The following is a 15,957-nucleotide window of genomic DNA, read 5'->3' as shown; positions in this document are numbered from 1 at the left end:
AACTTTTTCATTTATTGACTATTCCGTATACTGTGAGAAAATATTTTGTTTAGTTCCTGCATAATATATGTAAAACTCAATTGACTAAGCAAACTTTTGCTCTATGTATATATGAGATAATGTCCTACTCAGTGAAAGATGCTACTGTTGCTACTATATATCCCTTAGGCATCAGAACTTAGTATTCGACTTGTTCAAATGTTGATGGTTCTTTCTTTTCATACATACCATATGTATACATACCATTGGTAGTTTTGAAAAGTTTGACTTGGCTCACCACTGTTTTCTTTTGGAGAATTTTACCTGACCCTGATCTTTGGGATATATTTTATTGTGGTCCCGTTAGTTCTTTATAATTGTACAGATAGCATTTAAAGAAATTACTTGTTACCTTTGACTGGAATTTATTCACTTTTAATGTAATTGAAACCATCGTATCATGTGCGTGCGAGTAATTCACTCAACAAATATGTATTGAGCACTTATACATAAGGTACTTTGATAACTTGGAGACTCATTCTCGAATCCTTAAGGAGCTTTTACAGTATAGTAATTCGGCAAGTGGAAAAAATTTGGGGTAAGTAACGTTATAAAAATCTGAAATACCTTAAAGGAACCAAATTTTAAAAGATATTTTGGGGGATAAGGGGGTCACATAACTCTCATAATATAGTATTTCATGTTTTCTTTTCAAATATGTTTTATATTACTAGTAAGGGGCACTCGATGTTCAGTAGCATATGATTTGGCAATATATGTTGAAACATTACCCCAAATGTCAGAATAAGAGTCATTGCTGTGCCTCTTTTATTTTTAACTCTGTTTTTCAGCAATGGATCAAGAAACCAGCAAGGCGGCCTGGCCCAAACCAGCAGGAGGATATCAGACAATCACAGGCAGGCGATATGGCAGAAGACATGCATATGTCAGTTTCAAACCGTGTATGACCAGGCATGAAAGAAGCTTAGGTAGGGCTGGTGATGACTATGAAGTGTTGGAACTAGATGATGTTCCAAAAGAAAATTCCTCAGGTATGCAACATGGAATTATTTAAAAGCTATTAATAACCATGTAAGAATTGATCTTGTAATATTTGAAATAGTGAGTGGGTTTTATGTGTGTCTCTGAGTAAATCCTATACATTTCCTATCAAGAAATTCATTTCAAAATTTTCTATTAACTTAATAGTATATACATTTAAACATAGAAAAAGAGAATATGGCCAATCATTCAAATATAACTACATTGTCATGGCAGTGATTACATGTTGTCACATCCTTCAGCCAGAGAAAATCTTCATCTTTCAATCCAAAAAAATTTTTAATGTGAACTGAGTATATTTTTCCCTGCATATTACATTTAAATAGCTTTTTGTTATTTTATTTGTATCTCAGTAATTTAGCTTGGTTAAGTTGATTCTTTTAGAATCATGTAAAATATAAATGTCAAGTAATACATCGTTATTTAATTAAAATTTCCTAATTATTCATTAGTTTGAAAAAGTATTTTGCAGGTATCCATGTACTATAACTACACATTTTTGGACTGGAATGTCATCTTCCTCTTGTCCTGAGCAAACTTGATAATTCTAGGTTATTTTTTTTACTGTCATTTATATACAAGAATCTGAATTATTAGCTAAGGTCATTCTGTTAAAGCAGCCTTTTTGTGATATGACAAGACTTCCCTTCAGTTATTTATAAATTTTTGTTCCAAGAGGTCTTAGCATCTTCATTTTTTGTTATTACGTTAGTGGTGGTAAAAGATAGTCATGTTTAAAGTAATTTGTAGAGTAGATAGGATTTTACTCTTGTCTCAGAATTCTGACAAACTATGACAAAGAGAATCAACATATTGACTCTTTTGTTGTTTTTCACTGATAGCTGTAACATAGTTAAAGTTAACTCATTGTAGATATATTTTAACAATTCATTTTGGGGATAGAAATCTAATATGTATCTAGGGACTGAGATATAATCTTCTGAATTGACATAAAACACAGTAGAGTCTCATTTCTGTTAGATCTATATATAGCCTGTTCTTATATATATTATAATCACCGTTTAAAAAATCTACGTATAATAAAGTAATTTAAGTCTGAATTGCACAGTCCAACGACTGGGAGGGCAGATTGGTTACCCTGTGACTTCACTTATGCCTCTCATTGTTAGTCTCTCATTAGCCTTTCTTTTAAATGTCTTTTACAGAATGTTTTAGGTATTAGGATTTAGGTGAAAAACCTACAGAAGACATCTGAGGGAGAGGATATTAAGAGGCTACACAGTGGCATAAATAAACCCATAGGGTAACCAGTCCGCCCTCCCAGTTAAGTTAGGGAGCCTAGAAGCACCTGTCAGAGAAATTCACTCATATTCTCAAATAAGTAATAATTGGTATGATTTCTAGTTAAAGAGTCATTATTAAATAGAACGTTATCTAAATTAATCCCTCTAAATATGTTTTCTTTTGTTCTCTGTGAAGGTTCCAGTCCATTGGATCAAGTTCATTCTTCTTTACCCAGTGACCCTTTATTTGAAAAAACTGAAGCAGAAATTCCCATTTGTGATACAGCATTGAATCAAACCATTGAAAGCAGTCCATCCTTTGCTGCAGTACATCATAGCGAGGAAGGCAGGGAGACCTTAGGAAGCAGTACGGATCTTCACAATCACTCTGAGGGAGAATATACTTCAGGAGTTTGTAATGCTTCAAGTGTCCAAAATGGAATTACATTGGTTCACACTGACTCTTATGATCCAGATGGCAGACACGGAGAGGATAATGACCGTCATCAGCTCTCTGCAGATGTTGTGGAAGGTGGTAGATATCAGGAAGCATTGGGCAATACAGTGTTTGAGTTGGAAAATGGAGAGGTAGAGGGATACACTGGTCTTTCACCGACAGGTCCCTCTTTTAACTGTGAATTAAGAGATGAGTTTGAAGAGGTAGATTCAGCACCTTTAGTGAAAAGTTCAACTGGTGATACTGAGTTTATCAATCAGAACAATCAGGAATTTCAGAGGTCCTCTTCTGAAGATGAAGTGGTTAGAAAGAAACAACAAAATAATACTAGCCAGGAGAGACAAAGAGAAAATTCAGTTGAAGATTCAGCCTGTGCTCCCAGGCATATTTGCAGTGAGCAAAATACCAGTGATAGGGGCAAAAACCAGGGAAGTTCTCCTGAACAGGTAGTGAGGCCCAAAGTTAGGAAACTGATAAGTTCAAGCCAGGTGGACCAAGAAACAGGTTTTAGTAGGCATGAGGCTAAACAAAGAAGTGTTCAGAGGTGGAGAGAGGCTTTGGAAGTTGAGGAAAATGGCTCAGATGACCTCTTAATAAAATGTGATGACTATGATGGAGAACATGATTGTATGTTCTTGGATCTGCCTTTCGCAAGAGTTACACAGAGGGAAACAGAAGATAACCAAATAACACCAGAAAATGGAGCCACAGGAAGACAAGAAGTTGTGGATAACACGTTTTGGAATGGCTGTGGAGATTATTACCAACTGTATGACAAAGATGAAGATAGGTAAGGTTTCGTGCTGTGCTTTTTGAGATGGTTTAGTGAGCAAAGTGGTTTATTTCTAGTACCATGATATTTGGTGGATGGGCTGTCTGACATGGTCAGGGAATTAGATATTTTGACTTGTCAAATATTCTTATTTACTGAGTGGTAACCATACATGTAAACTACTGGTTAGTTTTTCACAGAAACTCTCTTTGAGGGATTTCAGGAGTTTACAGAAATTATAAGTTCAGGTAACGGTTATTCATTATTACAAAAAGACAGAGCTACTAATTATATCAGTTCATGATATTTCAGTTAATAAAATGCAAGGTAAACATTTATTGTATTTAAAAAACTTTCTAAGCCAGTCTGGGTTTAAAAAGTGATTAAAATCACAAAATTTTGATTGGTAATATTGCATTAACTTTGCCAGTATTTACTAATATCACCTGTTTATTCTTCCTGTTGCTGTTCCTGTCACTGTTTATTTTTTACTTATTTTTGTTTAGCATTTAATTTTCATTAACAACTTTATGTGGTACATTCTATTATTTTTCACATTTGTAGATGAAACTGAGGCATAAGAGCACTTACTAACTTCCAAAGGTCACAAAGCTAGTAAAAGGTGGAGCTGGAATTTGATTATCTACTTATTGACTAACTCCAGGCTCTATGTTCTTCACCACTATAATTTACTATTTTCAAGAGAACATGTAACTTTTCTTATAATAAGCATTCTGATTCCTCTTACATAGATTCCTTTTTTTCCAAACTGTAGGACAACAGAAACAACAGAGAAATGGAGAATTTCTTTGTCCAACTGCTGACTTTTCATTACCCCAGAGTCACTTTCACCTGTCCTTTTAAGCTAGTGGGAACCCTTGCCATGCTCAATTACAGTGCAATTTCAAGATTTTATTAATTTAAAGAAATAGTTTTTTTTAACTAGAAAGTACTGCAAGGGAAGAATTTATCCTTTTGAATATGAATGCATTTTATATATTTTATTTCATATCATAAAGTTAATAAAATCTTTTTGATTTTCATTGGCTGTATGAATTAAGCTTCCGTAGTATAGTATAAGTAACTTGTAGAAACAATTGAAATTTTTCTACTGCTATCTTGAAGTTTGTAAACTTCAAGGGTTAGCAGACAATATTTATGTAACCTACTATTTTCTAAGCTAAGAATAAAGTTAGTTAAGAACTTGTGCTTGGGACTTCCCTGGCAGTCCAGTGGTTAGGATGCTGCACTTCCACTGCAGGGGGCACAGGTTCTATCCCTGGCTGGGGAACTAAGATTTTGCATGCCGTGTGGTGCGGGCAATTAAAAAAAAAAAAAAAGAACTTGTGCCTGATTTATTTCTGTTTTTTCAGTTTAGGTCCACAGTCTTTTATCCAAAATCCACAAAGTTCTAAAAACAGAAATTGACAACAAAACCTGACCTAATATTAACTTACTTGATGGCAGATCTAGATCTAAAATAAAACGAGGACATTTTCAAGTATTCATACATTTTGCTACAGAAATATGAAAGTGTTTGATTTCTGGGTGCTGGCTTAGACCCCACTGGGAATTGTTAAGTAGTATTTCTAAGCATTTTTTACTACATTTTGCTTTTTTGAAGAAAATCATTTAATTTGGCTGTGCTTTCTCCATTATAGACACTAATCAAAAATAAAATCGTCTTTTGTTTGCTTTTTATAGTTAGGCCTGATGTCATCTAATGAAGTTGATGAAATATTTACACTGTTTTCCAACCTCAAGAAAAAGGGTAGTTTTCTTGGCTCTTGGTTTTTTTTTTAAATTATTTTATTTATTTATTTTTTTAACATCTTTATTGGAGTATAATTGCTTTACAATGGTGTGTTAGTTTCTGCTTTATAACAAAGTGAATCAGTTATACATATATACATATCCCCGTATCTCTTCCTTCTTGCGTCTCCCTCCCTCCCACCCTCCCTATCCCACCCCTCTAGGTGGTCACAAAACACCGAGCTGATCTCCCTGTGCTATGCAGCTGCTTCCCACTAGCTATCTATTTTACATTTGATAGTGTATATATGTCCATGCCACTCTCTCACTTTGTCCCAGCTTACCCTTCCCCCTCCCCATATCCTCAAGTCCATTCTCTAGTAGGTCTGTGTCTTTATTCCCGTCTTGCCCGTAGGTTCTTCATGACCATTTTTGTTTTGTTTTTTAGATTCCATATATATGTGTTAGCATACGGTATTTATTTTTCTCTTTCTGACTTACTTCACTCTGTATGACAGACTCTAGGTCCATCCACCTCACTACAAATAACTCAATTTCGTTTCCTTTTATGGCTGAGTAATATTTCGTTGTATATATGTGCCACATCTTCTTTATCCATTCATCTGTTGATGGACACTTAGGTTGCTTCCATGTCCTGGCTATTGTAAATAGAGCTGCAATGAACATTGTGGTACATGACTCTTTTGAATTATGGTTTTCTCAGGGTATATGCCCAGTAGTGGGATTGCTGGGTCATATGGTAGTTCTATTTTTAGTTTTTTAAGGAACGTCCATACTGTTCTCCATAGTGGCTGTATCAATTTACATTCCCACCAACAGTGCAAGAGGGTTCCCTTTTCTCCACACCCTCTCCAGCATATATTGTTTGTAGATTTTTTGATGATGGCCATTCTGACCGGTGTGAGATAATACCTCATTGTAGTTTTAGTTTGCATTTCTCTAATGATTAATGATGTTGAGCATTCTTTCATGTGTTTGTTGGCAATCTGTATATCTTCTTTGGAGAAATGTCTATTTAGGTCTTCTGCCCATTTTTGGATTGGGTTGTTTGTTTTTTTGTTATTGAGCTGCATGAGCTGCTTGTAAATCTTGGAGATTAATCCTTTGTCAGTTGCTTCATTTGCAAATATTTTCTCCCATTCTGAGGGTTGTCTTTTCGTCTTGTTTATGGTTTCCTTTGCTGTGCAAAAGCTTTTAAGTTTCATTAGGTCCCGTTTGTTTATTTTTGTTTTTATTTCCATTTCTCTAGGAGGTGGGTCAAAAAGGATCTTGCTGTGATTTATGTCATAGAGTGTTCTGCCTATGTTTTCCTCTTAAGAGTTTGATAGTGTCTGGCCTTACATTTAGGTCTTTAATCCATTTTGAGTTTATTTTTGTGTATGGTGTTAGGGAGTGTTCTAATTTCATTCTTTAACATGTAGCTGTCCAGTTTTCCCAGCACCACTTACTGAAGAGGCTATCTTTTCTCCGCTGTATGTTCTTGCCTCCTTTATCAAAGATAAGGTGACCATATGTGCGTGGGTTTATCTCTGGGCTTTCTATCCTGTTCCATTGATCTATATTTCTGTTTTTGTGCCAGTACCATACTGTCTTGATTACTATAGCTTTGTAGTATAGTCTGAAGTCAGGGAGCCTGATTCCTCCAGCTCCGTTTTTCTTTCTCAAGATTGCTTTCGCTATTCGGGATCTTTCGCGTTTCCATACAAATTGTGACATTTTTTTGTTCTAGTTCTGTGAAAAATGTTAGTGGTAGTTTGACAGGGATTGCATTGAATCTGTAGATTGCTTTGGGTAGTACAGTCATTTTCACAATGTTGATTCTTCCAATCCAAGAGCATGGTATATCTCTCTATCTGTTTGTATCATCTTTAATTACTTTCATCAGTGTCTTATAATTTTCTGCATACAGGTCTTTTGTCTCCTTAGGTAGGTTTATTCCTAGGTATTTTATTCTTTTTGTTGTAGTGGTAAATGGGAGTGTTTTCGGCTCTTGGTTTTTAAATTGATTTTGTTGTTGTTGTTAATAGTAGCATTGTTTTCTTTGCCTAGAATGATTCTGGACTTTTAAGGGTTATAGGGTGTTGTCTTAGTATATTTATTTATAAGTTTTTTCCTTGAGTGATAATGTCAGTGCTCTGAAAAATGACAGATTTTTTATAAACAGAATATGCAGATGAGAAAAACACAGTTAACAGAAACTCTTTTTTCTTTTGACTTTTTAGTAATATATTGACTTACAGAACCTGTAGTTGGGGTGTACTTAAATGATGGAACTAATTTTAGAGTATTCTTTAAGACACATTGAAATGCCAGAAACACTTACTGTTTTGTTTTTGTTTGTTTTTTAAGGCTCTCATCAAGGATAACGATTCTACCTAGGATTCTGCTTATATATGCATCTGTAAGCCTTAAGATATGTTTTAGGTCCTCATTTCAATAGTCTGTACAATCTTGGGGAGTAGTTCTATTTCTGTGCTACTGTTTCCAGTTCCTCTACCCTTACTCTCTGCAAAAGATCACAGTTCCAGAATGCCTTGTAATATGGCACCAGATAAATGTTGAAATTTCGTAGCTGTGCACTCCTGTTTAGTTTCATTTTGCCACTTGTTCATCTTCCTAATGTTTTACTGTAGTTCTGCTAAGTTCTGGTGTTTGCAGATTGGAGAAATGGGGAAACACAGTGACTCTCCCACCAGTACCTTGAGAAGGAAAGTATAAATAGCTTCTGCTTTGAGTCTGTGAGGGTTTTTTTGCATTTTCTCTGCTTTGTAAAACTTGAAGATGATATATTTGAAGAGTTTTCTTGTCATGTTAGTATTATAATAGCTACAGATAGAACTCTCTTATAAAGAACATAAACTAAAATTTACTGTGACATTTCAAGGTATAGGAATTTTTGGCCACTTAAAAAGTATATAGTTTATTCTTTACAAGTGGAAAAATATTTTAATGAATATATGACCTGATTCCCTGAAAAATTCTAAATGATCACTTAATCACATCTGAAACATTACACTTTATGGGATAAGCATTATAGCTGGTTGCATTGCTCTGAGCTGTTTGACGAGAACTGAATGCCACCTTATTAAATTAGAACTGCAAGGGGAATTTTAACAGGCAGCATATAATTACCAGACATGGAATTAGACCAGAGAGTTAGGTTAATACCCTGCTCTTTTGAAATATACCCTGAGAACTTTAATAACTGTTTGAGGACAAGATCTTGAGTTTAAAAGAACCTTTCAGCCATGCCAGCACATTTTAACCTTAGGCCTAATTGTTCTTAAGAGAGGTGTGCTATCTCCTGACCACTTCTTATAGTACTTGAGGTTTTTTTGCAGAGTTTTTCTGTCCCTAGGCCTTAACCTTGCTTAAAAGGTAAAAAACCTTACCAAAGATAAAAATGTCAGGACAAGTCTTTTGTTGTTGTTGATGACTTTGGGAGAATAAAAGGAATATTGGTTATATAGTTGATTACGATTTGATATACTTAAAAAGGATTTATTGAAATCCTCCCAGGGGTCACATTTTGTTTCAGGTACTTTGTAAATACAAATAATGATGATTCCTGTTGCCTTGGTGGTCACCAGCCTTATGAGGAAGACAGAATATACAGATAATTATCATGAGGCTAAATTAAGCTCCTTTCCTCTCCTATATGTTCACTGAAAGCCATGAAGAAAGCTCCTCTGATCTTGCTATCTCCCAACAAGTAAAACATCTATGAACAGCCAAAACAAAGATCTTTCAGCACACGCTCTAATATTCTAGGAAAACTTTTTATCTTGTTTCCAAGTTCATAGAAGTTTAAAAGGAGTAAATTGGGGATAAATAACTTCGTTCCTCAGGCATGCTAGGGAGTCATAGATTACGGTATTTTGATATTAGGGGAAAAGATCAGAAAGTTGTAAAAGGCAGGCACAATTCAAAAAGATAAACCAGGGACTTCCCTGGAGGTCCCGTGGTACTGCCAAGGGCTCAGGTCCGATCCCTGGTCAGGGAACTAAGGTCCCACAACCTGCATGGCACAGCCAAAAAAACAAACCATTTGGGCCTTATTTACTAAATTAAGTAGACATAGATTTGAACAGCTTCCATTTGTATTACTTTATTACAACATAGTTCAGTGTTAGTACTAGTAAAAAGTCCCAAACTGCTTAGATTATGTTTAGTATACTATTTTGGAAAATGCAGAGAATTATATAATATGTTTTAATATAATTTCCTTCCAGAGTATTTTCAATAAAATTCAGAAAGTGTTTTTGATCCACAGCTGGTCAGATAAGAAAATTATCTAAAATTTCACTCTTCCCTAAGCTCCTATGTAGTTGAATTTTTGTGGATGTGATAAATATCAGAGAAGACAAACAAACCAATTCCTTGGGGGACTTAGGGAATAAGAGGTTGCTTTTGGCTGGTTTTACTTCTGTATCTTATTTCTACCTAGATTTGTACATAAAATGTTTTGTCTAGAAACCACATATAATTTTATTTACGTGAAAAAGGTTTTTCGATTCACAATTGAATCTGTAAAGAGTGTAATACTTGAGTAAGTTATAGTTTTCTGCTCTTGCATATAGTTCTAAATGTTAATGGGAGACAGTACTAATGAAAGACCATATAAAAGTCACAGTGGTATTTTAGTTTTTACTTTGAAAAATTTTAAATGTTTAACTCATACGCTTTTATAATCAAGAACAAATGGGTCCTCGCTAGTCCATGACCATTTTGTGTCCTGTTTGTTCTGTTGCTTGTTCTCCTTGAAAGGTTATTTTAAAATCTTTTCTCTTTTTGCTTTTAGTTCCTTATACTCCTGTCATTCTTAGTAGATAACTTTGTCTCTGCTTTCCTGGAGATACTGAAATAATTAAATGTGAACTTTCTTGTTTTCCTCTCCTCCATCAGAATACATATTAACATACTAACATATTAGAATATGTTGGTATTGGTTCCTATTTTAAATTTCTTCTTCAATGAAGAGAGCTGACTTTTTCTCATTCTGTGCCTGCAGTCATATCTGACACCTTACATATCTGTTACCTTTACTCCTGGGTTCCTTCTCTAAATTTTCTAAATCCTGGGGGCAGCCTTCATTGATCTTGCTCCCTCTTTTAACTATTTGCCTGTTTATATTTTCTCTTCCACTGCTGAATTTTCAGAATAAATGTTCCACATCCGCTGCTTCTATTCGTTCACTATCCACTATTATTAAATGCCTCAAAATCTAACTCCCTGTATTATTTCTGTATTCTCCCATGTTAACAGTGACCTCCCAATTTCGATAGCCAATTGATTTTTTTCTCTACCCATTTTCTTTGACTTCAGTGCTACCATTGAGCTGTTTGCTCACCCTTTTCTGCTCCATGGTTTCTCTTCCATTGACCTATGTTTGATGCTTCTTTGCTGCGTCTTCTTTGGGGTCTGCAAACTTTTTTTAAAAGGTTGACCAGATAGTAAATATTTTAGGCTTTGTGGACCAAAAGGCAACATTGAGGATATTATGTGGATACTTGTATGACCATTTTAAAATGAAAAAAGCACCCTTAGCTTCCGGGCCACTAAAAAACAGACAGGTAGCCGGATTTGGCTCCTGCTCCAGGGCATAATTTGCTGACCTCTGGTATAAAGCTGTTGGGTGACCAGGAGGCTGATACTGCTATTCAGTAAGACAGACCAGAGGATGTCAGGTAGATTTTCTTTGGTAGAGAAAAGAGGAAAATGGTGGTGTGCTGGTAGGAAATTCTAATGAAATTTCTAAGCAAACAGCTTATATAAGGAAAGAAGTAACTACCTTTTTTAAATGTTAACCATTTTCCAAAAATTGTGCAAAACATTTTATCTGTGGTATTCATTTAAACAGCACTGTAGACCTGAAAAGTAAATATTAATATCCTCATTTTACAGATGAGGAAAAGTGAGCTCAGGGAAGTTCATTCATTGCCCAGGCTTGTACTAGTAAGTACTGAGCAGATCCTAACCTAAACTCTATCAGACTTCAAAGCTTGCTCTTGCAATTGTGGTGTTCCACTGCCACGGTGAAAAAGGCTATCATATGTTGTAGATGGAACTTTCACCTGATGTTAAATGTAGTATTTTGTTTCTTCAGTAAAGAAATTGCCTGTGGTAGGTTTTTTGTTTTTCATAGTAAAAAATCTTAGCCATCGATTCATAGTTTCCTCTGACTAGCCCTCTGAGCCAGTTTGGACTTTTAGAGCTACAAATTAGTAATAGACATTGAGTTTGAAATTTGTCATAGATAATAACGTTCAGAATGAAATATTAATCGGAAATTATTGATATATTACTTTCTATCACTTATATCACAAATGTGTATTAATTTCTGGGGAACGTACTTTAAAGACGATTAATTGTTGGCCCTTTTTAAATAAACTGATATCACTGAAAGTTCTCTATGTAAAGTCGTTCGATAGCACAGTCTTAGTTAACTTCCAAGAGCTTACAGGTACTTCACGATTCAGACAGATCTCCTTAGATGCTTTTCTGGGAAAAGGAACTGTGATTTTGCACTTAGAAAAATACCTTTAAATGCAGTGTTAAAGAAGCAGCTGCACTTTAGTGGTTTAGACTGAACAAATAAGAAGGCTAGTCCATGAATTAATTGAAAAACAAAAGAAGCAGTGTTGTAGAGGAAGGTCTTGAAAGAGTGATCTGGTCCTGAAATGGGAAAAAAGGTGAAGTGATTGTGAAGACATTCTTGGTGGTGAGAGGAATAGTTGTGATGAAAATTCGTATTTGGGGGACAGCATTTGGAATAGAGCATATTGGAAGGAAAGAGTTGGATGTAAGGATGTACTCATAACTGGGATCAGCTGTAGTAAATCATAAGTGCCATTCGAAGTTCAAACTTTTTTTTTTCTGTATGCCAGTATTTTTTAAAGTGGGTAAAATAAAGTGGCACGCAGACAAGTGTTTTTAATTTTTATCATTATATATTTATATTAATATGAATCAAAAAAAAATATAGCTAGCACATCAAATTTGGAACTTTATGGATATTGCTTAAGAGATAACTAAAATGTATTTGAGTGAAAAAAAAACTTGTTTAAAAAAAAGGTTTGATAATAGTTGCTGATGACATTATTTACTAAGCACTGTTAGAATGTTTTCTATATATTAACTCATTTATTCCTCAAATGAACTCAATGAGATAGTGGATACTATTATATTTACCTGATAGGTGAGGCAATAAAGGTACACAGAGGTTAAGTAACTTTTTCACAGCTAATAACTGGTGCATTCAAATCCAGGCCAGCTGACTCCAGAACCTGTGTTCTCAACTGCTGTACCTTAAGACACAGTGTTAATGTACAACTGTAGCAAAAATTGTGAGGACTGTAGGCAAATGGCTTAAGTTTATGAAATGCAGCTTTAGTAGAGAGAAACTGTTGAAGATTTTTGGAGTAATGGTATAAATGTACTGTTTGATATAAATGGAAATGATAGGGATATTCAGAATGCATTCTTTAAGTGAGTTGAGGGAGTTGGGATTAAGTTTAGGGACACCAGTTAATAATTGATTGTCTCAATCTAGGTTTGGAGAAAAGCACTTGAACCAAGGTTTTTTAGGGGAAATGGAGAAAAAGGAGCTAGGATATAAGAGCCATTGAACAGAAAGAATGGAAAGTAAAAAAGGACTTAAATGTGGGGACTTTGTGAAGAGTCAAAGATATGTGGTTTCCAGCTTAAGGGCAGGATAATACCATTAGATAGAAAATCAAGAAAGGGACTTAAATGGCAGATGAATTTTGTTATAAAAATATAATTTTTAAAAGGAGGCTGAAAATCTAAAAATATTTGGTGGGCAGTTAGTGGTTATGAAAGCTTAGTATGGTGATCAGGGCTGGGGATATATATTTAAAAGTTATCTACTTCGAGGTGAGTGTTACGTGTAATGAGTAATAATGATGTAGGCCAGGGGTCTGCAAACTTTCTTAAGGGGCCAGATAGTAAATATTTTAGGTTTTGCTAACTAAGAGGCAAAATCCAATATAAATAGGTAAAAAAAAAACATTTTTAGCTCACATACCATAAAACAAACAAACAAAACAGGCAGCAGGGCCAGATTTGGCTAAAAGGCTATAGTTTGCCAGTCCTTGACATAAGCTTCTTAAATATGTTGACTGTTTATCATAGACTTTCTTTTTCTATTGAAATTTAGATATTCCATCAGTTATTTCATTAATTCAGAAAAGTTCAGAAGTTTCATATGTTATCTTTCTGGACAGGATCAATCTCTGAGAGAAATGTTTAAAAAATGAAATTCACTTTTAAGTAAGGATGTTAAAAATTGCCAGAAATTAATCTAGAAATCCAGCCCTACTTCTTAAAAACATTTCAAAACTGGAGTTGGTAATTTAGCTGTGAATTTGAGAAGCTTCATAGTCAAGGAAAGTTAGCTCAGTAAGCTCCTTTAAAACTATTTTCTGTGTTAGATTTTGACACTGATACAAGTCTGGAAATGATTTACTTGATCTTAGATTATTCTTTGGGTCACAGAAAATTTTACAGAATATAAGCAGTTTTGGCTCACACCCAGTGCAGGAACACCTTTTATTTGCTATGCCAGGGCTATGTTCTATTTCTTCTCCAGGATGTTTGGGCCCTGGAAATTGGAAGTTGATTTTATTTTTTTTACTTCTGCTCACTTCTCAGAGCTCAGATTAATGCTGCTCTTTGTTAATTGCATCTTGATCTCTTGGGTTTATCTGCCTGTAGAAGGAGACAATACCAATTATCACTTCCTTTCAAAAAAGTAAATTAAATTTTGTTATTTTTGGGTTTCTTAAAAGTCAGTGCACAAAGGGTAATATCTTTAAGAGAATTCTTGACCAGAATGGTTGATATGGTTAGAAAAAGCATTTAAGATTTATTTTCAACAATGTTAAGTAATATTTTACCTTCTGGTAATATGTCTGATGCTTTGCGAGTTGTTGAATGTAACCAAATTAACCAAAGTTAAATACATATACTATCTAAAAGTAATTCTTCGGAGATTTTTTTATTAACCCTTTTATCACACTTTTTCATTCCTTATCTAAATATTCTCTTGAGTTGAAATTTATTTTGTGTTCACAGTCCTACCAAAGGACTTCAGTAAAGATTTGTCAGTGCTGCTTTTTATGAATCGAATCTCTCTCCATTGTAAAGTGTTTTTTGTAAAAGGAAGAGAAAAGTAAGCTTCTAAAACATGGTAATAGTGAAAATTTATTCATAGAGGATATGATATCAGTTGTCAGTATGTAATTAGAAAGTTGTTTTAAGTCAGGTGAGTAATAATTCTATTATTTATTTCAGATAGCATTTAATCTGGCATTACCGAATACATTACTGAAAATTTTGTGTAGAAGTATGTCTAAAGTATAACGAACCTGTGTCTAAGCACCACGGAATTAGTTACTTTAATGAAGAAAATAATAAATTGATAATTTCATGACTTGCCATATGCTATATTCATTTGAAAAAGTTACATTCTGCTGAATATTTATCTCTGTATTTATTTTTAAAATATGTTAAAATTTAATTGGCACCTGATGAAACATGTTAGAGCATCAGTACTCCACTCTCTACCATGATGGCTGGTTAACACTCCAAATGATAAATGCACTTGTAATGACAGTATATTTCTGTTCTAAATTTGCAGTTCAGAATGCAGTGATGGAGAATGGTCTGCCTCTTTGCCTCATCGATTTTCTGGTACGGAAAAAGATCAGTCCTCAAGTGATGAAAGCTGGGAGACTCTGCCAGGAAAAGATGAGAATGAACCTGAACTACAAAGTGATAGCAGTGGTCCCGAAGAGGAAAACCAAGAATTATCTCTTCAGGAAGGGTATGTTAACAGTAAGAGTTGTTATTTTTATGCATACTGCACAAGAGTGTTATACATCACATTCAGATGTTGGATATGCTATTAATTGCATTTACAAGCCCTATGTAGGACCAGTAGATCCTGCTGAATTTTGTTATGCTTTCGGTATTTTCCAAAGAACAATTAAATTGAAAATACTGGTAATTACAGTGTCTTGTCTTCGATACAGTATGTGTTTCCATTTTGCTTTATTAAAGAAACCTTGGACATTTAAAAGATCATTTTGGTAAGTCAGGTATGAGTGAATCAGAGCTGCCATTGCTCTTCAGTGAAGATAATAGCAAGGGAGAAGGGAAGCCCTCAGAGGGAAGTCAGTGATTTTTTCATGAAAATGCAGGCAGTTGTAAAAGTTGAAGTTTTAATATTTCTCTCTAATTGCATTGGATGATATCTCCAGAAATTAGTGGTTGATGATATATATCTTTGTCTTTTCCTAACTTTAATGGGAATGCTCTAGTGCAGGGCTTGTCAAATTTATATTACGAAGGGCCAAATAGTAAATATTTCCAGCTTTGTGTGTCAGTCTCTGTTGGAGCTACTCAGTTCTACTGTTATAGTGTAAAAGTAGCCATAGACAATATGTAAATGAATGGGTGTAACTGTCTTCCAACAAAATTTTATTTATAAAACCAGGTGGCAAGCTGGAAATAACCTGTGGGCCATAGTTTACCAGTCCTTGCTCTGCTAGTATTTCCCTAGTAAGAATGATTCTGGGTTTTAGGTTGATTTCATACATATACAAACACACATGCACAATTTTTTTTGTCTTAAATCACACTAAGGA

The 15,957-nt window shown here is 34.6% G+C and overlaps 1 protein-coding gene across 1 annotated transcript in view; it reads left to right on the top strand.

Moving 5' to 3' along the window:
• PJA2 (praja ring finger ubiquitin ligase 2) overlaps positions 1-15,957 on the top strand; it is a 75,554-nt gene that overhangs the window by 26,243 nt on the left and 33,354 nt on the right. Inside the window, exons 3-5 of the mRNA XM_061189505.1 lie at positions 831-1,031; positions 2,482-3,532; positions 14,949-15,134. Coding sequence (XP_061045488.1) covers positions 831-1,031; positions 2,482-3,532; positions 14,949-15,134 — 1,438 coding nt within the window. The remainder of the gene's footprint in view (positions 1-830; positions 1,032-2,481; positions 3,533-14,948; positions 15,135-15,957) is intronic.

Source organism: Eubalaena glacialis, chromosome 4 (assembly GCF_028564815.1).
Source record: "Eubalaena glacialis isolate mEubGla1 chromosome 4, mEubGla1.1.hap2.+ XY, whole genome shotgun sequence".
Taxonomy (NCBI): domain Eukaryota; kingdom Metazoa; phylum Chordata; class Mammalia; order Artiodactyla; family Balaenidae; genus Eubalaena; species Eubalaena glacialis.
The sequence above is the reverse complement of the archived record's forward strand: the minus strand, read 5'-3'. Positions and strand labels throughout refer to the sequence as shown.